The sequence below is a fragment of the Geotrypetes seraphini genome, chromosome 6 (genome assembly GCF_902459505.1).
Source record: "Geotrypetes seraphini chromosome 6, aGeoSer1.1, whole genome shotgun sequence".
In the NCBI taxonomy this organism is placed as follows: Eukaryota; Metazoa; Chordata; class Amphibia; order Gymnophiona; family Dermophiidae; genus Geotrypetes; species Geotrypetes seraphini.
In genome coordinates this window covers 39,598,641-39,624,555 of record NC_047089.1, presented here as the reverse complement: position 1 = coordinate 39,624,555, position 25,915 = coordinate 39,598,641, and the positions used below count along the sequence as shown (strand labels likewise).

Sequence of the window (25,915 nt, the reverse complement as noted above, 5' to 3'; positions counted from 1 at the left end):
ACAGGAGGGTTCAGACCCATCCTAGACCTACAAGGCCTAAACAAGTATGTAACTAAGGAAAAATTTCGTATGCACTCCTTAGGAACAATCCTACTACTAATTCATGACTGGCTGGCTTCACTGGACCTCCAAGATGCGTATTCACACACCCCTATGCACCCCTCCCAAAGAAAGTTTCTGTGGTTCAGGACCCTAACCCAGCAATTCCAATACAGGGTCCTTCCCTTTGGACTCTCCTCTGCACCGAGAGTCATCACAAAATGTGTCGCGGTGGCAGCGGCACACCTCCGCAAGAGCGCCATATGCGTGTTCCTTTACCTGGACGACTGGCTGCTGGTAGGTCCATCAGCAGTCAATACAACGATGTCACTCCTGCAATCCCTGGGGTTTCTCGTAAACACCAAAAAAATCCGTGCTACAATCAACACAATCAATAGAATTTATTGGGGCAAGGATCTGCACGCCCCTGAATGCAGCTTTTCTGCCCCATTCAAGGGGACAAGCAATACAAAAACTGGTTCAGCAAATATCAGAGACACACACAGTCACAGCAAGAACAATACTACGCCTCCTGGGCCATCAAGCAGCCTCCATGCACGTTGTCCCACTCGCCAAACTCAACATGCGACCCCTTCAGTGGTTCCTCAGAAAGAATTGGAACCAACACACACAGCCTCTGTCTCACAGAGTCACAATGAACCAGAAAATCTGCAACAACCTCAAGTGGTGGACACAACAATTTATTTGTACATGGGCAAGCTTTTCCAGCAGCCACAACACCAACTGACACCACAGATGCCTCAAAACAGGGGTGGGGAGCCCACCTCCTCCATCTGAGAACCAAGGGCCCCTGGTCATCTTCTGAGGCCAAACAACACATCAACCTGCTAGAACTCAGGGCAATTGGGAATGCTCTACAAGCCTTTGCTCCCTGGATCTCCAACAAGACCTTACTGATCCAGACAAACAGGTGGCAATGTTCTATATCAACAAGCAGGGAGGCACGGGCTCACTCACCCTCTGCAGGGAAGCCCAGAAAATCTGGACATTTGCTCTATCTATCAATACTCTCATCCATGCCACCTACCTCCCGTGCCTAAACAACGCTCTGGCGGACAGCCTCAGCAGAAAGCTGGACCCCCACGAATGGTCCCTCCATCCGGAGGTAGCCCAGGATCTCTTCCACAAATGGGGCCTCCCAACAAGGGACTTCTTCGCCGCAGAGGACAACAAGAAGTGCCCTCATTCTGCTCCAAAAGACTAGCACAATACAGTCAAACCAGGGACACTTTCTCCATGCATTGGGGGGAACGCCTGCTCTATGCTTTTCCCCCATACCACTCATCCATAGAGCGCTACAGAAGATCAGGCAGGAAGCAGCCACAGTGATCTTCATTGCGCCCTACTGGCCGAGACAAGTGTGGTTCCCCTTCCTATACCAGATGTCGGCACGGCCGCCAATCAGTCTACCGCTGCGACCGGACCTCATCACCCAGGACCAGGGACAAACTCTGCATCCCAGAATGAAAACACTAGCACTGACAGCATGGATGTTGAAAGGCTAATCCTGGACCCTTTCCACATGTCAACCGGGGTGACTGAGGTACTGCTAGCAGCCAGATGCCCGGCAACTAGGAAATTATACAGGCTCAAGTGGAAAAGATTCCACATATGGTGTGTCTCGAAAGGAGAAGATCCACTCACCTGCCAGGTCCCAGCAGTACTCCAATACTTACTTGATTTATCCACAGCATGCCTCAAAACATCCTCCATAAGGGTCCACTTGAGCGCTATATCAGCGTTCCACAACCGCATTGAGGACAGGACCCTAGCCACACACCCACTAGGGTCCAGGTTCATGAAAGGGCTTATAAACCTGCACCCCCCCAGTACGCCGCCCACTGCCAGCGTGGGACCTGGGCATCATCCTCCACAGGTGAACAGCGCACCCTTTCGAGCCATTGGAGGATGTGCCAATCAAATTCCTCACCTGGAAAGTAATCTTTCTCATTGCCATCACATCAGCAAGGCGCACCAGCGAGCTACAGACCCTGGTGACATACCCACCATACATGCAGTGCTGAGAACTCACCCAAAGCTCCTACCAAAGGTAGTCTCACCTTTCCATGTAAACCAATCGATAGTGCTCCTCTCCTTCTGCCCGGGACCACATACCAACAGCACGGAACAACTCCTATACACCTTGGACTGCACCCGTGAACTTCGCCTATACATTCCACGAACGCAACCCTGTCGAAAGGCAGTACAACTATTTGTCTCCTTTGACCCCCAACAAGCCAGGAACACCAGTAGGGAAATGCACTATATCCAACTGGATCTCAAACTGCATTGCCTCCTGCTACGAGCAGGAGGGAGTGTCCCTTGAGGGAAAGACCATAGCACACCAACTAAGAGCCATGGCCGCAACATTGGCAAACCTCAGCAACATGCCACTTCAGGACATTTGCAGAGCAGCCACATGGTCTACCCCACACACCTTCACCAGACACTATTACATTGATTGCCCGCTGCAGACCTCCAGTGACTTTGGTCTCAACATAGTACAAATGGTGACCAAAACAGACACAGCAAAAGACACCAATACCTAGACTAGCTGAACAGGACTATTAGTCTGAATCAGATAGAAGAGATTGTAAGACAACTTATATTCGGCCATGTTGGCACAATTTGCACAGTTTGCACAGTTTGTTTTTTGCACAATCAAAAAAAAAAAAAAAGTGTTACTCAAACACCACGTTGGTGATATATATTTGTTATAATCTCTATCTGTTATTGAGATACATACTCTACCATGTTGGTAGATTAAAAAAAAAAAAAGAAAGGGAGTGTTGGTCCAGTTCTAAGGACCAAAATAAAGTTCCTATTGTTTACAACGCATAACCTCTGACTGGTCTCGGTAACTGGGGTTTTGTCTCTGTCCCTCACCTGACATTTATTCAGCCTCACCCTACCGCAGCGAGGTAGCGGGGACGCAGAAGGGACCATCCCCAACGGGGACCCCGTCCTCTTACACCCTCTGCACCCTGTAGCTGGAGAGTCACCAAAAGTGGGGCTGACTTATACTGCTTGTCCATGGAGAAAGCGAAGTTACTTACCTGTAACGGGAGTTCTCCGTGGACAGCAGGATAAGTCAGCCACACTGACCCTCCCTCCTCCCCTATGGTTGACACTGCAATAAGACTCATGCTAGGGGAATCACTGGATTAGTGAAGGCCAGCACAGGTATATATAGGGCTACCTACACATGCTCAGATGAGGCTCCCAAAAGCCTCACCTGAGCGCTGGGAGAGCAATTACAAATTGGGAACGTAGATGACGTCACCAAAAGTGTGGCTGACTTATCCTGCTGTCCACAGAGAACTCCCGTTACAGGTAAGTAACTTTGCTTTCTCTACCCCTGTCCATCATGCTAGAAAGAACCCCGCAACCTCCCAGCAGCAATCGCTCACATTTTTTTTTTTTTTTGGGGGGGGAGAATAATAGGATGTGATCTGACAAGTAGCCTCTCTGCTTTTGGCTAACATGCTGGTTTGTGTCATTACATTTGTTATATATCTTGTATAGCAATTTTATATGATTATGTATATAATTTGTTATCTGTATAGAACTGGGTGGGTGGCACATACATTTTTTAAAGAAATAAAAATACTTTAGCCGTTTTTCTTTCCCTCATTAAAGGTGAGCACTGTGCTATTATTTGACAGATCTTTGTTCAGTGCAAGAATATTTGGAAAATTGCTCTACATTTCAGCATAAAACACAGGCAGGTCATTAGTAGGGAGTGGGCAGTTTTTGCTGAGCGCAGAAATGATTTGGCAAAAAAAAAAAAGAGACTTGAGAAAGTTACAGCAAGATCTCTGTATGACTGTGATAATAGCTCACTAGATTAATGTTATGCAAAATCCTGCAGCACAGTTAATCTGATTTAGCCTCATAAACCAGGCTGTCTCTAAAGCTGATAAATGGTGACCTAGAGCAATTTGCAGTTTCCCGTCACCAATTCCCTGGTACTTAAGGAGATAAGGGGGGGACGGTTGCGTAAAAGCCAACAACCTTGACCTGGACTCAGCAGTCACTAGATGTTATGTGGTAGGACTGGAGATCTGAGAAGGAATTAGAAGTTTATGAACCAAAAGTGAAGGAGAATGATTCTAGGAGGCCAGAGTGCAGCAGAAGAAATGGTACACTGAACAAAGTGCATGTATTTATTATTCCATTTAAGCCACTCAAGTCCACGAAACATCTGAATACTAATGGTGAACTCACCCTGATCATATCGACACTTGGGCAGTTAGGGCCATTCTAATTGTCTGACATACACGATTAAAGCATCTTTGAAACAAGTTTCAAGTTCAGTTTCATCTTAATCTATTTCCTGTTGAAAAATCACTTATGTGGCTTACCAGATAAAATATACAAAATAACATAAAATGTAAGATAAGAAGGAAGACTATAATTTTTTTTTTAAAATAAATTCTTTATTCATTTTAAAATGAAATACATAGTGCAAACAGCTAAACAAACAAGTAATATATCCAACTGCACTTTGATTCAATGAAATACTATACAATTATTAAATCCCACCTCCCACCCTTCCCTCCTGGATATGTATACCAATCTTTCATAAACCAAAGGGAATTAGTATTACCATATCATAACTTGCAATATTTTGTTAATGGGTCCCATATTTCCTTAAATTTACTATGATGACCCTTCTGAGATTAAAACAGAGGCCCTCATTTTACAAGTCCTATTCAAATTTGACACATGCATTGTAAGGGAGTGGGTGATATAAGGCAGGATTTTCTCAAGGACATTCCCTCACTGAAGCTAGAGCTAAGTTACCTTAAAGCAGGGAATAGCTTGGGTAGCTTGCTGTGAGTCAAGAGGGTGGTGCTCAGAGAGAGCAGAAAGTTAAAAGCCCTCTGGCAGGACAAAACAGAGGGGCCCTGGTATTGTGGGATGGGGGGAGAGAAGAGACGTCCTTCACTCTGTGCCTCCACCACAAAAATGTAAGCTGCAGAAGTTCAGGTTTCAGGTAGGCTAAGGGCTCCTTTTGCAAAGGTGCGCTAGCGGTTTTAGGGCGTGCTTAGCGCATGCTAAAATGCTGCGCGCGCTAGCCGCTACCGCCTCCTTTTAAGCAGGCGGTAATTTTTCAGCTAGCGCGCACTATCTCGTGCGCTAAAAACGCTAGCGTACCTTTGTAAAAGGAGCCCTAAATTTATCTTGGAAACCTGCTGGAAGTTATAACTTTGGAACCTAGGGCTAGGTTATACTCAGTTGTTTTGAATACTGAAAGACAGAACTTTAACTCTGGGACTCCAGGTCAGAGACAAACTCTTTATGCTGTGTTTTTGAGAGATAGACTTGTGCATGTCATAATTCAGCAAGAGCAGGCCATGGGTATATTAATAAATTGTTTTGTTTATTTTTGACCCACTGTCTGGCTGTGATTAATCAGGGCTGCTACTATTACTACTATTTATTATTTCTAGAGCGCTGTACATTTTAACATATAATAGACAGTCACTGCTCTAATTTAGACAGGACATTACAGGGTTGGGGAGATTATGGTAGAGGAAATGATACAGAGGGTATAGGTATCTGGCCCAGGCCCACCCTCACTCATGCTGTTACATGCATCAACTGGATTATATCTTGCATAAATATCTAAGGCCTTGATGCACAAAAGCTTTCTGTGGCAGTAAGAGTTGTTAAAGTACTCTTAATGGCATCGAAAGCTGTCCTCCCGTTGCAGAAAAGGATTCTCCTATCAGGGATCGAGACAGAGATTCACAGGACCTAGGCGAAGCCAAGTCTCCAGTTCTCATCCCACAGCAGCCTCAAAGAAAACGCAATGATGCTAAGGCCAAAGTCTTTCCCCTGAGGATAGGAGGAAGGCTCTTGGTGTATGCAGAGGTCTGGGCACAGATCTCATCAGACCACTGGGTGATGGAGATCATTCGGGAAGGGTACAAGCTTGAGTTCACCCATCTCTTAACAGACTGGTTTGTGGACTCCCCAGTGGGGCAACTAGAATGGTTATGCAGAGTCTTGGCTACAGTCCAGAGACTTCTAGAAATTCAGGCCATAGAGCCAGTGCCACCAGAAGAATCAAGCTCAGGCAGATACTTCATATATTTCATAGTGCCCTGGAAAGGTTCAGAGGACTGGAGATCCATTCTGGATCTCACACTTGTCAACAAGGCCCTGAATTCCATGCTTTTGCATGGAAACCGTCCAGTCATTCATTGCAGCAGTGCCTTCGAGGGAATTTCTAGCTTCCTTAAACTTGATTGGAGCCTACCTGCACATTCCCATATTTCCAGAGCAAAGAAAATGCCTGAGATTCTATGGGCTAGAGAGACATTATCAGTTCTAGACATGTTTGCATTGCTTCCAAACCTGTTAACTGGGTAGCACATAAGTTGATCAAGGGTCACGGTGAGGTTGGGTTTTCAGGACTGAGCTGTGTCTGCATGTTTGTAATTCAGGAACCAGGATAATTCCACCAATGTTTCTTGCCATTTCTCTGTTTCCATACTTTCTGTACCTTCATCTCAAACCTGTATGTAGCACTCAAAGACCCAAGTTCAGCATCTTTGCCCTAGAGTGATTTGCTTAAGATTTGGTTAGTTTAATGTATGGTGTGATTGTGAAGTTGAGAGGATGTAAGGAACTGTTTATTATTTATTTTATTTGCAGTTATACAGTATATTTTCATTGTACTTCTTTTACACAAACAATTTAGTAATCTGCCTTGATGTCCAATAAAGGGTAGAAAATCAAGTTTTAGTAACTATGGAAGTGGTGGAAATACCATAGTGGTGGTGGTGATGATGATGATGACGGCAATGATACTGTCATAATTTCCTGTTTGTGGTGAATTAGAAATCTGCCTGTTGTTTTCACCTGCTTAGATTTTATTTCAGTAAAATTTATAGGATTGATAGACTTGAGGAGCTCATAATTCTACTAGGGTTGGTGTGCTCTTGTTGTGTGCAAAATCTGAGATCACAAGTGGTGTGGAGGAGTTGCTTAGTGCTTAGAGCACTGAGCTTCACATCCAGCAGTGCCCAGCTCAAATCCTAGTGCTGTTATTTGTGATCTTGGGCAAGTCACCTAACCCTCTATTCCTTCAGGTACAAAAAATTCGATGATTGTGAGCTGTCCAAGAACAGGAAAATACCTAGTGTATCTCAATGTAACTCACCTTGAGCTGCTGCCAAAAAAATATGTGAGCAAAATCCAAATAAATAAGTATAAAGCACAAATGTAATAGAATGGGCTTGTAGATATAGGATAATGCTGGGGGTAAACGGGCCTCTCTGTTATTTGTTTTTCAGTTAAGGAGTCAGGGAGTAGAAGTTAAATACAACTTATTTAGGACTTAGTCATGTTTGAGGTGGAGCAGAGTAATATAAACTCAGTTCTTTGTTTTTAAGAACCTTAGAAAATGAACAGCATTTGTAGTCTTCATCATTGCATAGAGAAAGTCGAGAGGGACAGATTCTTCAAACTTTCGAAAATTACAAGAACGAGAGGGCATTCGGAAAAGTTGAAACAAAACAAATGTTAGGAAGTTTTTCTTCACCCAACTTGTGGTGGACACCTGGAATGCGCTTCCAGAGGACGTGATAGGACAGAGTACGGTATTGGGGTTCAAGAAGGGATTGGACAAGTTTCTGTTGGAAAAAGGGATAGAGGAGTATAGATAGAGGATTACTGCACAGGTCTTGGACCTGTTGGGCCGCCGTGTGAGTGGACTGCTGGGCAAGATGGACCTTTGGTCTGATCCAGCGGAGACACTTCTTATGTTCTTATGCATACTTGAATGCTGTCCAAGTGATTGTGGCAAGACCAGCCACAGAAGCTTGATGGAAGTGTCCTGCAGTGGCCACTTTGAAGCTGTTGGTTTAGTTTGATAAAAGAAGGTACCAAAGCTCACTTGAAGTTAAGAGCTTTGAGTTCATGGCTTTTCATTTGTGCTTATCCATCTAGTGGCCTAGTAGTTACAGCAGCTGCCTCAGCACCCCGTGGTTGTGAGTTCAATTCCCACTGCAGCTCCTTGTGACTCCGGGCAAATCACTTAACACTTCATTGCCCCAAGAACAAAATAAGTACCTGTCTGAAATATGTAAACCGCTTTGATTATAACCAAACAGAAAAAGCAGTATATCAGGTCCCATCCCCTTTACCTGACCTAGTGATATCAAGTCCATAGGGAGCCCCTCAGGAGATGCCATCATGATGAAAAGCTATCAGCTCCACTGTATGTTGTCTTTCCAGCAAACTTTGCTCTCTCATCTCCCATCATGTGTCAGAGGATTAAAAAAAGGAAGAATCAATGTGTGAATGCCCAGCTAGACAATAATCCATCAATTTTCTACATACTTAGTAAACCAAGGTGCCATTTTCACAAATGAGCATTCATCTGAAATCAGATTCAGAAACCAAGAGCAGCTCTTTAAGTGTTGTGTGTGTGTATTTGGCAGCTAAGACACATTCCTCACACATAGGTGCATGCGTTTAATGCAAGAGAGTGAGCCAGATGTAGAAGAGCTATTGGTGTTTGTGCAGCACTGTCCTCCTATAGCCATAGCAACCACCAGAAAACAAATAATGGAAACGCAGCAAAAATATATTTCCCTTATTAAACATCTCACTTTTTCCTCAGAGCTGAGCCAAAAGCCATTTAAAAGGAAAAGATCGATCATAAACTGGGCCTTTTGGCGGGGTTCAGGCACTCAGCTGGACAATGTACCTCTGTCTCCGACATCTCCAACTCCTGGGAAGCTCTTTGGTCTTTCTCTGGCAGCCGTCTGTGAGAACGAGAACTTGCCCAAGCCTGTCCTGGTAAGTTGAAAAACTGCGGCTGCACTGTCACTTCTATGATTTTTCTTGCACTACAAAGCAAGACAGGAGCAAGCCTGGGTGCTGGGCAGTTGGTGGCTGCTTTCCACTGCCACCCATATGAAAAAAGAGAGACATTAGAGCCACAGCCAGGATATTTAGCCTCTAGTATATACAGCAAGACGGTTACTTAATAGCTGCAAACTAATAGATCCCACCTGGATATTTAAGAACATGAGATTAGGCTTACTGGGTCAAACCAATGGTCCATTCTAGTCCAGTATCCTGTCTTCACAGTGGCCAATCCAGGTCACAAGTACCTGGCAAAAAACCAAATTGTAGCAACATTCTATGCTACCGATCCAGGCCAAGCAGTGGCTTTTCCCATGTCTAACTTTGTACATACATATGAGCTAGAAACCTTATCATGAAGGAGAGGATTCTAATCAGAAAGTTTTGACACAGATTAAGAGCAGACATACAAAACTGCAGGAGTTCATTCTCACTTCCCTTTCACCCTGTGTACCTTACAACATCATAAAGCAGCTCTGGCAAAAGTCCTGAAATAGCTTCATTAAATATTGCAGTGTAGTAGTATAGATTAATATATTTGGTCTTTTCCCATATTGCCCTCTCTGGGTCCTCCCCCCAAGCTGTCAGGTGATCCTCCAGCCTCCTGTATCCAAGAACACCATGGGGCTCATAATCAAAAGAGAAAAACATCCAAAAACCGGCCTAAGTCGACACTTGGACGAACATTTCCCAAATACCTCCAAGTGCTGATGATAAAAATGGATTTTGGACATATTTCTAAACGACCTAGGCCTTCATAGTACTGCTGAACGACCAAAGCTAAACGGGGCGTTTCGGGAGGAGTGTCGAGGGCGGGAGTTGGGCGGGACGTGGGCTGGCTTAGACTTACAGCATGTATAACCGAAAGTTATACAGCCCAGGATCGACGGAACTTGGACATTGTGATTTAGACCAGTGTTCTTCAACCTTTTTACACCCGTGGACCGGCAGAAATAAAAGAATTATTTTGTGGACCGGCAAACTACTAAGACCGAAATAAAAAAACACATTTTCGCCCGTCTCCGCAAGCTCGGTCCCCACAAACCATCTGATCCCATCTGCACAAGCCTCAGTTATGATTTTATATTGAATGTATTTTATTAAAGTATAAAAAGAAACAATATTCTGTACAATTGTCATTTTATAAATATAAATATTCAGAGCAAGGACCAACAAAACCCCTGTCTCCCCTCCCCTTCACATATATCCCCTCTACTATCAAGAAAACTGAACAAGCCAAATTATTACAGAATGCTACACAGAAATATCATGCTAACAGAATACTGCAGTCACACATGATAGAAATAGTGTTAGGCTTTGCAGTCCCCAGTTATGTCTCTAGCAGTAGCAGGATATATATTTCAAATCTGATATATTGTAATGACAAAATAGAAATAAAATGATTTTTTTCTACCTTTTGTGGTCTCTGCTTTCATCTTCTTTCCACTCTTCCTTCCAGCGTCTGCCCGTTCCATCCACCGTCTGGCCTCTCCTCCTTCCATATGTATCTGACTTCTTTCTATGCCCCTCTCTCCTTTCCATCCAGCCTGTGCCTCCTCTCTCCTTTTTACATCATTCATTCCAGCTTCACTGCTTTCTTCATTTTTATCTCTCCTACACCAGATCTAGCATATTTATCCCTCTCATTTCTCTGCTGATCCCCTTTCCAGCATCAATCTCTCTCTACTTTCTCATTCCTGTCTCTCCCCTTTCCCTCCTCTAATCTCCCTGCCAGCTGTTTCCTTCCTTTTTTCCTTCTCCCTTCCCTCCTCCCCCCTATCCAACAGTAACTCTCTAACCATCCCTTTCCCTCTTCCCCTCCCAGCAGCATCTCTCTTTCTACCTCCAGGTGCAGTGGCAGCTCTCCCTTTATCCAGCAGCTTCCCAGCTTCCAACAGTGGCTTCCTCTCCATCCAGCAGCTCTCAGTACTTGCCTGCAGCAGTGATTTCCTTAGGCAGCCTTAAGTCGTTGCTGCCTCTGAGGAAGGTAAAGTTGCCAAAGTGAATCACTGCCCTGGTAAGTATAGAGCTGCTAGGAGAGGAGACAGCCACTGTTGAAGGCTCCCTGCACATTCGCGACCCCCCCCCCCCCAAGCCGGCAAAAACTTTGCACCGCAGGCCCTGCCGCCCAAGACGAGTCGGAGGCCCCTATCCGCCGCATCCTGCACGTGGGCAGACTCTCAGCACAGACGCTGCTGTTGGCCCCAATCTACACGCTGCCCCCACCGCGCACGCTGACCACCGCGCATCTCCCTTCTACTTGCCGCTTCCCCGCGGCCCTCTTCGGCGACTCGGCAGGGGCAGCGATCAAGACAGGCTTCCGACGTCGGGACCTTCCCTCTCTGAGTCCCGCCTATTTTTTTCAACTTCCTGTTTCCGCATAGGCGAGACTCAGAGGGAATGCCCGACGTCAGCAGCCTGTCTTGATCGCCCGAGACTGGGCGGAACAGAAGATTTCCCCGAACACCACCAGGGCAGGAAATTTAACAGCGTCCATCTCGCCGGCCCTGCGCGGACCGGCAGGAATTTTCTGCGGACCGGCACCGGTCCGCGGACCGGCGGTTGAAGAACTGTGATTTAGACCATGTAAACATGGTCTAAGTCGCAAAAAAACCACCTAAAGTCACCAGATAAGCACTGCAAACACATAAGACAGACCCCCACACACTACCCCAGTGATCACCGACCCCCCCATCCCCATAAAAATATTAATCACACCTTTAAAATTCAGCTGCCAGACCATCATCACCTGGCAGCCTGGCATAGGAAAACCTAGTCATCCAGCACAGAGGCAGCTTAAGCCATCTTGAGGGTGGATTAGGGACTCATGGAGAGGAGGACCCATGCTCCTGTAATCACTGCATTGATACTGAAACATGTGCACTCCCCTATACACCCCCAAACCCCTTTTTTACTGGCATATAAGTGGCTCCTGCAGCCATAAGGGCTATTGGGATGGTAGATAAGTGGGTCTAGGGGTTTCTGGAGGTGGTTTGGGGAGCTCACCATGACCTATAAGGGAGCTGTAGTGAGGAGAAGACATGGCACCCTTTTTGTGAAGTTCACAGCAGTGCCCTGTAAGGTACCCCACTATTTAGGTGCCATGTCTGGGTGTTCAGTCCATCACTTTGCATACCCCTCCCACGTCCAACAGGGCTTGTTCTAGGCGTTTTTGATTTGGACGAAAAGTTGGACGAAAATGTGATATAAAGATGGACGATTTAGAAACTTGGATGAAAAATTTTGGACGTATTTTTCGAAAATGTGTCCTAGGCTGTTTTTTACTTTGGACGACTTGTGACTTAGACGAAAACGGACTTAGACGTCCCTTTCGATTGTCCATGTGTTGCCCCTCCATGTGTTGTTCTCCATGGAACATGCCCAATGCCACACCTAAGCTTGTTTGAACAGATGATGCTACAGACTTAATACCTGTCTCTTGTTTTCACCCTGGAGCTAGAAATTCTGTCTCCAAATAGTGCTTCAAAGTATGGGGGACCCAGTTTATGGAAGCACAGTTGGGCTAAATTTTCCCTCCTGTTTTCTGTATTCACTTGGAAACCTGTCCTTATTTTGATCCATCTTCTACTTTTTCCTTCCTGAATCATCTTTTTAATTGGTCTTTTCCCTGTCATCAGCAGCAGATAAATCCAGGCATTTGAGTTATTTTCACCTACCAGCAGGTGCAGATGTTGTGATATAGGATGGCATGCTTCTTGGCTATTCAGTATTCTCTATCTCCTGCAGGTGGTTGGATGGCCTCTCCCAGGCTCCTGACTTCATCTTCAACCTTGCTTGTGATTTAGTTCTTTTAATTCAGTTGAGCTTGGGGGTTTAGGTTGAATGGGTACCAGTAATGCCAGGTCTCTACCTGGTCCCTTCTCTGCTACTGGCTCCTTGCTCTTTCCTCACCCCAAAACAAAACAAAAAATAAATAAAAGAAGCAGCTACATTGCTTGTACTTCTGCATGAGTTCCTCTTAAAAAAAACAAAACAGGGGAGCCAGTGTTTTTGCAACAGGGCGATCAGGCAGTCTCTACTCCTTAATATAGAAAAATGATCTCAATATTTCAAAGATTCTTTTAAGTAACTAATTAGATTGTAACATGTGCTCAGAGATGTGTAGCCCTGCCAAAGACACAGAGTCCATATAGCAAGATCCACCACCCAATCATTGTATATGTGACATAGTGAAAAAAGTAATAGTAAAGGCATTGAAAAAAAGTGCAATTCCTATTCTCGTGAAACTATAATTAATTCAACTTAGCTGGAGAATCCTTGGGGGTCCCGACGCAGACCACGTTTCGACTATCTTTCTCAAGGAACCCAAAATGTAATATTGATTGCTGCTTTCAATGCAAGATGAGATGGTAAGTCCAGTTCAAAAGTACCATCATGAATAACTGTCAATACGCTTCTTAGCTGCCTGCCGTGGTCGCTAAGAAGTCTATTGACAGTTATTCATGATGGTATTTTTATATCATAGAATGCATTTCAGTGTTCTCTATCTCTGCCTGCTTGTAAACGGACATAACCCACATGTCTAGATCCTCTGCTGTGATTAAGGGGAAAAAATGATGAACTAAGACATAGGGCTCCTTTTACTAAGCTGCGTTAGGGCTTTAATGCACGGAATAGCGCGCGCTACAATGCCGCACACGCAAGACGCTAATGCCAGCATTGAGCTGGTGTTAGTTCTAGCCGCTTAGCGCAAGGTTAGCATGTGCTAATCTGCTGCGTGCGTTAAAAACGCTAGCGCACCTTAGTAAAAAGAGCCCATAATTTTTCCTTCCCTCTCTCCCCCTACCTTTTGTCTTTTCTTCTCTTGCACACTGTCCTCACAGTTCTGTTTGTTGCCGTATTTTTACTGTCATGGGTTGGGAGAACAGGTTTTCTTTGCATGGCTGTAGCTGCTCTTGGTCTTCACTAAAAGTGAAGTAACATAGTGATATTGTAAATGTCAGCAAAGTCCAAATTAGCCAATCCCAACTGAGATTTTTCCATTTGGGGTGAATGAGCATATGCATTTCCATATGCAATAAGCATCAGCTTTTTCCTCTTCATCTTGCCCTCTCAACCCACCTCCCATTAGCACCCTCCACAGCTGCTCCAAGCATACCCAAATTTTGTTCAAGTACTGGCCTACTTTGCTTCCACTATTAGGCCACCTTAGACCTTGTTATCTTCTACCAAGTCTTACAAGATCAAGGCTAAATCCACTGTCCAGGTCTTTTACCATGACTTGCTACCAAATTTTGCAGTAAACCACAGAACCACTAAAACTAGCAAAGCCATTGCCCAACACATCCAGTTTCCCTAGGTTCATTGAATTTTGGTTTCTAACCTTGTTCACTATGTGCAGGATACTCTATTGCAGGGATGCCCACACTTTTTTGGCTTGCGAGCTACTTTTAAAATGACCAAGTCAAATGATCTACCAACAATAAAATTTTAAAAAACACAAAGCACACTGTACACAGAGAAAATGTTAATTATCATTTTTATTCAGGGTATTTTTCAGAGGTCAAGGCAAATGACTTTAAAATATGCAATGTCACCTCAGTAACAAGTATACAAAAATAGACAAATATACCCCTCTCCCCTTTTACTAAACCGCGAAGCAGTTTCTAGCGCAGGGAGCTGTGCTGAATGCCCCTTGCAGCTCCTGACGCTTATAGGCACCCTAAAAAACTATTGTGGTTTAGTAAAAGGGGGCCATAGTGCAAAATATAGACAGCAGATATAAATTGTCAAAATGGACACATTTCGATCACTAAATTGAAGATAAAATCATTTTTCCTACCTTTTTGTCTGTTGATTTCATGAGTCTCTGGTTGCACTTCTTCATCTGTAAATCCAATATTTCTTTCTTTCTGCCCCCTCCCCTTTTCTTTCTGTCTCTCTTTCTTTCTCACTCCCCTGCCCCCTCTTTATTTCTGTCTTTCTTTCTCTCTCCCTCTGCCTGCCTGTCTTTCTCTTCCCCCCTGCCCCCCCCAAGCCATCACGCCGATTTCTCCACTTCCCCGATTCTTTCTCCTTGCTCCCCCCCCCCCGACATGAATTCTGACGTCAGAGAGGAAGTTCCAGGCCAGCCAGGCAGCGAACTTCCTCTCCGATGTCAGAATTGATGTCGGAGGTGAAGGCTTGTGGGTCCGGTGCTTGTTCGCGCCTGGCCTGGCTCGGGGAGGCAGGAAGAACAAGATCGCAAAGGCAACACGATTGACTCTATTGCCTTTTGGGTAGCTCGCCATAGCCATACTATTGCTGTTAGAATTGTAGTCACCACCCAGTGTAGCTTACCCCACATTATACTGTTATGTATATAGTATACCACCAGGGTTAGGAACAGAATGGCTGATTCCTGTAAATTAAAACTAGGCTAACACTATGGCTTGTAGTGCTATGATATCATGCTTCTGCAGTCTTTTCACTTATTGCTTGAAATATATTATCGTTCAAAAAGATTTCCAGACATTTTTCCTGATTGTACACATCCTTTCTGCTGGAAGTTTACTTTCAGTTATTTAAATGGCTCTATCACATCTCTTCTCTAAGATTTCATATGTAGATTTAAGTTGCAAAATTTTATCTAATATATTTTGATGCAGACCCTGCATAATATTGGTTGCTTTTCTTTGGACTGCCTCTAGCCTATTTATATTCTTTCATAAGTACAGGATCCAGAATAGATCAGAATGTTCTGTGTCTCCTCAGTGACCCATACAGAGATAGTCTAACCTCTTTTTTTTCTTTATTTATAAGTTTTCATTACAACATACCAAGAGAAAAACCCTTGTACAGAAAGTGAATTAGTCTGAATACAATTCCACAAAGTGTAAATCATATCTTAATACAATTTACAAAAAAGAAAAGGATTTAAGGAAACTTTGACTAATTCCCTCAAGTCCTCAATCTAGGATTCCAAGATTACATATAGACGAAAAAGAAAGAAAATTATTAAACAATTTAGCAAGATCTGATACAGATAACGCTGGGGAAGGAGCTTCTTCTATAATTATTGAGCGCTTGATTTTCCTTCATCCAGGCGGGACATTGCCAGAAAAGCACTTAATTGTTGAGGTTCAAAGAAAACATATTTAACTGAATGGTGGCAAATTATACACTTGCAAGGATGTCTCAAATAAAATGTTGCCCCCAGTAAAGTGACTCCTGGTCTCAGGAGAAGAAATTCTCTACGACGCTTTTGAGTTTCCCTTGAAAGATCAGGAAACATTTGAATTTTACATCCAAGAAATTATTTCTGTTTGTTTTTGAAGAAAAGCCTCAATAACCACATTTTATCAATTGAAAAAGCTACTGTTATTATCATTGTAGATGGTATTGCAATGTCTCTGTCTGATGTTTCCAAAATTTCCGATACATTTAATGGAGCTTGATCGGTCATTTTAATCTGTTGCTGTTTCCTTCCTTTATTAGGCAAATAGTAGACTTGGGAAAAAGGTGGTAATGTTTCCTCAGGAATTTGTAAGATTTCCACTAGGTATCTCCTAAGCATCTCCCTAGGAGTCACCATCGTTAATCTTGGAAGATTAATTAATCTTAAATTATTATTTCTTGCATTGTTCTCAAGTATCTCTTAACTTCTTCCTAAGATTCACTTGATCCTTAACAAGGGATTGTTGAACTTGTTTAGTTAATAATAAGTCTTGGTCAAGCTTTTGGATTGAGGATTTTGAAACTGTCAGATCCTCTTTTAGCACCTGGAGCTCTTTAGTATGTTAAATCAGTTTTGCTTCAACATATTGGAAATTGGGGCTTATAATCTTTGTAAAATTTGTAATTAAATCCCATAGGGACTCAAGAGTCACTTGTTTTGGTTTATCGGGAATTAAAGACCTTTTGCCGAGTATAGAAATGATCACCGTCTGTAGATACTGTCCCTTGGCTTTGTTCCGGTTGGATATCTTCACCCCCGGTAGCTGGCACTCCCCCGGTTTCTCCCACAGAGGCACCCTGAACCAGGGGCTCTGTCTCCAAACTCTCCGACGGTAAACTCGCCTCTAGGGAGAGTTCCTCCCCCATCTCCGGGGTTTCCTCCTCCCCTGGAGAGCTGGTAACATGGGGCTGCGAGGGTGGAGCTCTCATGTCGGGGCTGATCGTGGTGTCTGGCCCAGAAGAAGCGACTCTGGTTTCTTCGTGACCAGGCGCCCTCAGCGGGCTGGTTCCCGGCGTTGCAGCTGAAGCTCCCTGCATCCTCCGCAGACACTGCTCGATGGTGCCAAAGGTCGGGACATCGGGGCGGCGTGAGGCGCTAACGGCGCTCCTGCCTCTCCTCTTCGGCATCACTAAAGGTAGGCTACACGAGCTGCAATAATTAATAGGAAAAGTGGTGCGGTTCAGGTGCGATCCTCTCAGCACTTTTGTACCGCGGCCATCTTGGAATCCTTCTGTCGATCTAACCTCTTTTTTTCTGATAGATGCCTAACCTATGTACCCAGTATCCCTCCAACTTATTATACAGTGGAGCAGAAGCAATGAGAGTGTGCTCCATCCCAGTTCAAGTCCTGGTTCTACGTTTTTACAGTGATTTTCAGCAATTGCCATAAACATAATATTATTAGAACTTAAAACAGAAAAAAATCAAGACAATACAACATATATATGAAGAATTTAATTCTGTGTTACTGAATGTACCTTAACCATTAGCCTTCTCACCTTCTGGTCAGTCCTGTTCATGCTTGATCAATCATGTCGGTCCTACTCCTTCACTAGTCATGTCATCCTGGATGGGATTGACGAAAGGACTGAGGATTTATTGCACAACTGGATGGGAGATGGAAAATTTTAGACATGAAAGTTGATTATAATAAAATAGTACAGAGTCAATATAGCCAGAAGGGACATTGAAACTCTATAAGCTTCAGTAGGACTTGAGTTTGTTAGAGGACAAAAAACTTATACTAGCTGATATTCAAAGCTATTTAACTGGCCAGATATGCTATTTTACAGCCGCTGACTGGTTAAATAACATATCGGCACCTGACCACTAATATTCAGTGGGTTATCTCCGCTGATTATTAGTGGTTAGCACCTAGTGCAAAATTAGCTATATCGCTCAACTTACCCAGTTAGGTGCCAATATTCAGCACTTAACCAGATAAGTTTAGCAGTTGAGTAGGAGCGTTTAAATAGTTTGTCCTACCTTTAACTGGTAAAAAGTTAACCAGTTAGTGCTGAATATTGGCAGTCTAAAACCCCCCCAAATTTCAATGCTGATTGCTGGCAATGAATATCTGAGTTTAACGCTGGCAGTGGACAGCAAAAGTGCTGTCCACCGCTGGCTGAATATCTTGATAGATATAAAATGTGTTGTACATCAAAGGATATTTGATAAACCTGTTGCTATTAACAATCATGTGTACAAAAGCCTTGCATTACTATGCATGCTTTGTTAGTCACAAAAACCCATTTTTAAACATCCATTTTCCCTACCCATTTTCTATCCATCTACGAGGGCCTGGGTAATATAAGCCCAGGTTCGTGTGAAGATACTCCCTCCCTGAGACTGAGCTACCCTAGGGTCAGGAGAGCTAGCCTGTTAAGTCAGTAGAACGGGGTTCAGGCAGGTAGGAAATTAAAAGCCCTATAATAGAACAGGGTGGCCCAGAAACAAGGGATTAGGTGCTTCAGGAGAGCCTGGTCAAGAGGAAAGGGTCCCCCTGGAGAGTCCTAGCCTATGATTGCAGTGTTGGACGATTGTTTGAAGTAGAAGGTTTACTTGTAAAGCATTTACTCAACCTGTGACTGAAGTATTTGGAAGACAAAGTAGGAAGCTTTAAAAGTACAAGTGAACTATTGAACTGAGCCTGCCAGGAGCAGTCACTGTGAGTGCAAATGCGAGTTAGTGAAGCTGGGATCCAGGACACCTAAGAAAGTAAAGTCCCTTGAATTTACATTAAAATCCTGCCTATATTTACATACCAGATCTGTGACAAATAACAGACGTTTGGTACTACAGTCAAACCTCGGTTTGCGAGTAACGTGGTTTGCGAGTGTTTTGCAAGACGAGCAAAACATTTGCTAAATTTGTGACTCGCAAAATGAGCATTGACTTGCAAAACGAGCAGTCAAATACCTTCTTCCCGCTGGGAGTGCATCCTTGTTGCGAGGTGACTGGATCTGAGGAAGATACTGGTGAGCGCGCCTTCCTCCGCTTGAGGCGGGGCTATTTCTGTGCAGCTGCGTGCCTGGTTAGAACTCCTGTACTTTGCGCATTTGGAGCCCTGGGAGGCGGGGTCAGCGCGTGAGTACAAGTTCGGCCAGTGCTGGTGTTGTTTATGTGGATGCGCATGCGTACAGGTCCGGCTAGTGCTGGTGGTGTTTACGTTCCAGCAGGGTGTGCCGCTCACCCTTTCTAGCCACTGGCTTGTATTCTATAACTTATGTCTACCATTGGTGCCTAACTTTAGGTGCCCTGTTATATACAGTGTCTGGAAAAAAATGGGACCCCTTGCATAGTTTCAAAATGCTTTGCAAATGTTTAAACATGTAGTATGCCCGTATCACTTTCAAGCGGAATGCGTTTTTCTGCAGATCTGGGATGCTTATATACAGTTTTTGTCTCCTAAGGCTCGGAGCTTGGTTCTGAATTCCTTCTAATTTGGGGGATTTTCTTTTCTTCCTTCATGGCTTTCTGGTACTCACCAGGGTTTGTTTGTTGGGAGGTGTACGGCTGTGGTATGTGTGGTTGTGGTGTTGAATGGTCTGAACAAAAATGGGGGGGGGGGGGGCAAGGGGGGTAGTCGAAGGGGAAAGATTTTTTTTTTCCGTGTCTGGGGGAGGGGGGGATAGATGATCACTGGCTGTTGGAAAGTATCAGAGTACAGCTCTCTGATGGGTGTCTAAGCTGCATTTCCTTATTGGATTGGGGTTTGGGTATTAGGGCGGGTTCTTTCTCCACATTGTTGGTTCCATGAGGCATGTTGCTTGCTGCTCTCATTGGGCTATGCATACTTATTAAGGACGTCTACACAGTTTGGTTGTATAGGTTGTATAGGTAGCCTTGGCGGGATTGTGCTGTTGACCCATTGATGAATACATGGCTGCCATAGTGGCCCATCATTAGTCATGAGTTTGACATACCTGCCTTAGATGAATTTTCCTGGATTCTTTCTTCCTATGCACAGATAACAAATTTACTTGTTAGAAGGATCATGATACCTTAGTTTACAGGTGTGAAAATTATATTTAAGTTCGTGCAATAATCCAGTTCAGCCATATAGTTTTGCTAGGTTAATCTAGCTGGAATAATAACAAGTTAACATATTCTTTTTGCAGTTGTCATTCACTGTATAGAAATGCTTTTTAACAGCAAACTTGGAATTGAACATTTGATGAAACATCCCTCTCATTTTTAGGGAATATGCTTTTTATTGCAGGACATGCTTTCCCTCCTTTACCAAGAGGGACCTTTCACCAAGGGGATCTTCAGACGCTCTGCTAATGCAAAGGCCTGCAAAGAGCTAAAGGAGAGACTGAACTCTGGAGCGCAGGTGCACCTGGCATGCGAATCAGTACATGTGACTGCATCCGTGTTTAAGGTATGCAGTTAATTAGGATAATTCTGCAGCTTTCCTCTTTTACGAATCAATTGGTGGTTATATAAAGGCTTTCCTCTGAAAGACTGTACTTGAGGAGCTCTCACAGATTTAAGGTCTGGCAGGATTAGAGATTGTTCAGATGTCAGTTTTCATTATGGGAGCATTTCTGTAACAGGTCGCCTCAAATTAGCCGCCCCAATGCTACACAGGGAGGATCCATTCTGTAACAGCATCTGGGGGACCTGATTGCTTTATAGTGTAGTAGTGTAAACCTGTAAAGAGGTGCGACCATTCATGCCAGGTCAGTAGCAGCTGTAAATGGGACACTTAAATGCACCATGCAGCGTGCATAGCTTATTGTATTCTATTAGTTCTATGCATAAATTGGAAAAATGCCCACTCCCTTATCTTATAGATCAGTGCATGATACACTTTCAGTTGCAGAATTGCCTTGCAAGAGTATAGTTACCCCAAAAAGTGGATTTTTCTTTTAACAAAACTTATTGGTGTTGATATTCAGCTGGTGGGACTCAGCATTTTGCTGACTGCTGCTAACATTATTCCTGGAAATTCTGTGCTGAGCAGTGTCCGGGCTCTAGCATTGGATCTCTGGGTTTATGAGCTGGATAACCAGTTAACTGCGATATTCAGCACTTAACTGGCTATGGGGCACCACATAAAGAAAGGACTGCACATATGTGATGACCTTGGCCGGTTAATTGCTGAATATCGGCACTTAACCGGCCATGTACTGACTCTGCCTCACGGTATTCCCCCATAATAGCTGGTTTTGAGTTGGATTCTAACTGGATATTTTCAGTGGCCCTAATTGGGTAAGGGCCACTGAATAAGACCGGCTAGCCCTGAACAAGTGATTTAAACAACTAGGAACTGTTTCTGGCTAGTTAAATCACTTTCAATATCAACCCCATTTATTTTTAAAAATATCTTTTAAAAGTCTATTATGCTTAAAAGGCTGTAAGGACACTAAATGACCTGCAAGATATAGATTTCTCTAACATTTTCTTGTATTGCACACCAAAGAAAGAGGGGGAAAAGTCAAGCAAGAGATCCCTGCATGAGAGGAGTTGGGATGTAAGGGAAATGAGAATAGGCTCAATAAATATTCTGGGCTTGAACCATCAAATAATCTGAATATTAAACAGCTACATTGGGAGATGAGATATTATTTTAATTTTCTTTTAAAATGAAGAGACCCTTTTTTCAACTGGGGCTTGAGGATGGCGATATGGAGAACATATTCAAATAATGGTAAAATGCGCCGCCTTGTTCTGCTCTGTTTCCGTATACTGTTCAGAGTTGTGATTGGTATATCTGGAAATGTTGTGATGCTGTATTCCTATCAAACAGTACAGAGATTTTGAAAAAAAAAAAAAAGTAAGAATACTTAGTTGCAGAAATAATTCAATATTTACAAATACATTTAAGTGAAGATGGATGTAATTTTGATAGTTTCTGCAATTCAAGAACTCTTCAAGTAAGATTTTATTTTCAGAGGCACAGAATAAGATATAATGGGTAGAAAATAGAACTGTCAGCTAGCTCCATTTTTCTGTCACAGTTGATCCAGTCCATGGTTTTACTTCACTACATAGATAGTAGTTCGGTTGTCTAATGGATTTCTCTCAAGAGAGCAGGACTACAAGTCCATGTAAAACCAGGACTGGATCAACCTGTCCTGAAAATCTTTTGCTGGTAAACAACTTTAATGGAGAAGGGTTGAGGAGGTCACTATTCTGTTTGACAATAGTCTTAATTTCCCTTTGCTACTTAACTCTTTTTGTTCTCCTTCTCTATAAAAGGATTTTCTCCGCAACATCCCAAGCAGCATTTTCTCTTCTAATCTGTTTGACAACTGGCTGGCTGTAATGGATAATGAGAACCTGGAAGAGAAGATACTGGGCCTACAGAGGTATACCCATTTGTGTTTGTCAGAATGCTTACCATTGTATGGAATATTTTAAAGTCGGTTTTCAGAATAATTTTGATGGTATAAAGTGTTTACTGGTATAAATTAGCTGTCTAAAAATTATCCATTCTGTATGTTGATTAAACCGCACGCTTGGAGAATAATTTTTAACAGGACACCTAGGCTGGGAGGGCACATAGGCATATGTTGCCCCTGTTCTTTAAAAGCAATTTATGCACCTATAAAAATTTACCCACTAAGAAGCAGCCACACACGTTTATATAATGTTTGTGTTGCAGTATTTTCTATTCTATTTTGGGCCTTGGGTTCAGGCCTCAGAGGCAGTGGGAGATAAAATAATGAGACAAAAGCCAAGTGGTACATAAAAAGTATATTTTATAGGAATAGACTTTTACAAATATAGAGTGTAAATTAGATTTAGAGCTGCTTGTGTGGGTGTATATGAAAACGCGGCTGTCCTTCTGATATTGGCTGGGGAAGGATGTATGTCTGTGTGAGGTGTGTGAGGTGTATGACAGAGCAGAGTAGAAAGAGCCTGTGCCCTTCCTGAATGAATGGTGGGAGTGTGTTTGAATGGTGGGAGTATAAGTGTGAAGATACAGAGAAGAAGTAGCAAGAAAGAAGAGAGAAAAAGAGAGGTGACAGGGGTTTGAAGTCCATCTAAATAGGTTTGAGTTTGTTCTGAAAATAGTAACTTGCAGTATCTTCTTCTGTCACAATTTGGTATCTGTTTGAAACAATGGCCCTGGTAGCTGAAGCCATTCTGTGTCTGAATTCCTTAAGCATCTGTCCTTATCACATCTTTTGAAAGTCCAGGGCTTTGCAGGTTCTTTGTTAATCTCAAGCACTGGTCTTTTAGGAGTCATTTAGTGGCACTCTAAGTAAAAGGCCTTTTGTTGTACTGAATGGGCAGGGGCCATTCAGTCTATCTGCAGTAATTCCCAGGATCAGATTTATTTAATATCCCAGAATCCTTTGCTTGCACTCTGGACATAGCCAGCACACAATAATGTAATGCTGATAGTTTACATGTTCTGAGGCCAGTGCAAATGACCCATATTCATATATTTGGATTCACATAACCAATAGTCCCATGGATATTTGTGAATATATTGCCTAAAAGTTCATGCTTAAAAGTGTGCATTACTGATGCACAGCATGTGTACCCCTGGATAACTGTATAAGTTCTGGGGTACACATGCTTAAAAGTATGTATTACAAGTATTTCAGCATGTTCAACAGTGTTTTATATGCAAAAAACTGCTTATAAAATTACCCCTATGTTCACAGTATACACAGGGAAAGATTATGCAGAAAGTCAGCCAAAGTGTGTATAATAGCCAAAATAGGAACTGACTATACTGAAAACTAGTGCACAGAGAGTGGAAAGGATTTATAAAGAATATGCTCAGAAAAGTGAAACTCTGAAGAGAGAGTGACAACCCTCTCTTGGGGTAAGAGTTTACCGTCCAGTCATTGCATAATTGATTCAAAAAATCACTCTCTGAGAACTAGTGAAAGTAATAAAAGCTAATTTTAAATCTTGAAATTTCTAAACACAGTCCAGGTTCAAAACATTTTTGAGATATGAAATATAATAAATCTCATTGGATTTTTGATGATGCACTTATCTTATAAAGATAAACTTGTTATAGGGGTCTCGGGTCTCAAAAATCCAATGAGATTTATTATATTTCATATCTCAAAAATTTTTTGAACCTGGACTGTGTTTAGAAATTTCAAGATTTAAAATTAGCTTTTATTACTTTCACTAGTTCTCAGAGAGTGATTTTTTGAATCAATTATGCAATGACTGGATGGTAAACTCTTACTCCAAGAGAGGGTTGTCACTCTCTCTTCAGAGTTTCACTTTTCTGAGCATATTCTTTATAAATCCTTTCCACTCTCTGTGCACTAGTTTTCAGTATAGTCAGTTCCTATTTTGGCTATTATAAAATTACCCCAGCAACATGCATATTTTATCATGTTTGAGAAGGGGAGAATTTCTGGGGTTTTGCTGGGGACTGAACCAATGCACGTACTTTTATAGTTTTGAAAATATATTTGGATTTTTAGTTAAAAAGTACAACACAAAAACGGTTGCAAGTGTATGCAGGTATTTTCTATTTATCTGTGTATTTTTACTTTAAAAATGTGTACAGTTAATAGCTAAAAAGAACACGCAGACTGCAGCTATGATGGCAGTCTGAAAAGTGCCCTCATTCCAGTACAAAAGGAATGTGAGTCTTGACCAGTGGGTTATTCATCTCTAACTGCGAGATTTGCAGAAGAAATCATCTTCAGCTTTTTAGTTGTCAATGGGCAGTGCCCCATCTCCTCAGTTTTTCCTTGTGCAAACGAGTTGAGAAGATGTCTTGTCTTCTACTCTGCAACTGATTTATTATTTTCAGATTTTAAATCCGAAGTTTGAGGTTTCAAGGTGCTCCAGAAGTTCACAGGATCTCTGGGACAGCTCTGCCTTGGAGAAGATACAGTCTCTGGTTCAGAGGACTGTAGCTGGGGAAGCAGCCGTTTTGCAGGGCACCTATCTATCCATCCTGCAGTAACACTTGGGATAGCTCGGGATGCATTCCCCTGGGAGCTCAGCTTACCTGTGATTTATCAGGTGCTTGAGCACAGGCTGAGTGGTAGAGTCCATGGTAAAGCCTATAATAGGTGTATAAATGTTAGTGCTAGTTGCACTCAGGTAGTTCTACTTTGTTATATTAAGTTTCATGGGGTTTAATTAATTAATTGTCTTTGTTGCAGAGCAGAAAAGACTTGACTTGGTTGGGGAGTTCCCGTGCCCTCCTTGTTATTTCTCCTCCCTTAGGGGTGATCAACTGATTTGGTACAAACTGAGGAGATGGGGCACTGCCCACTGACACAAGGAGGTGGAGCTGAAAAGCTATAGATGAAAATTTAGGCACACCTTATGGAATCACCCTTTATACTTTCTGTGGAGCAGATGCATATTTGTACAAGAAACTTTGGAGGGAAGATATTAAGGTGCGGTAAAAGATAAGTTTTACCACAGCTTGCTTTACCACAGGAGTCACAGCCTGTGATAATTTGGTACCAAAGTTTTTTGTCTCCCTTGGTAAAATACTAAAGCTGCTTGCAAGTTACCGCACAAGCAACATTAGACCATCAGCCTGGTGCTTCTAAGCTGTCTCTTAAAGGGGCCAACACCTGTAAAAGTTAATAGTCTCTCGCAATCTCCCCCCCCCCACCAAGAGAAAGCCTGTTGATCACCCTCTAATTAAGTCTCCTCCCTCACTTTTGAACCTCAGTCAGGACTTCCCAAAGGTGTGCCCCTCTACCTGGAAATCCTCCTAGTGTAGGCAAACTCCCCCACCTCCCCCTTTAACTTTCTGTGGTCTCTAGTGGGTGGGCAGGTGTGATTCTCAGATGTTTGTGCCCTCACTGGTACCATTGTACGAGGGGAGCCTTCTAG

General features: G+C 43.1%; 1 protein-coding gene across 2 annotated transcripts in view; it reads left to right on the top strand.

Annotated features, from left to right (window-relative positions):
- The window catches only part of ARHGAP20 (Rho GTPase activating protein 20), a 187,702-nt gene that overhangs the window by 149,810 nt on the left and 11,977 nt on the right, over positions 1-25,915 (top strand). For both annotated transcript variants that reach the window (XM_033949793.1, XM_033949794.1), the window contains 3 exons: positions 8,699-8,877; positions 20,346-20,507; positions 22,331-22,440. In XM_033949793.1, the coding sequence (XP_033805684.1) occupies positions 8,699-8,877; positions 20,346-20,507; positions 22,331-22,440 (451 nt within the window). The remainder of the gene's footprint in view (positions 1-8,698; positions 8,878-20,345; positions 20,508-22,330; positions 22,441-25,915) is intronic.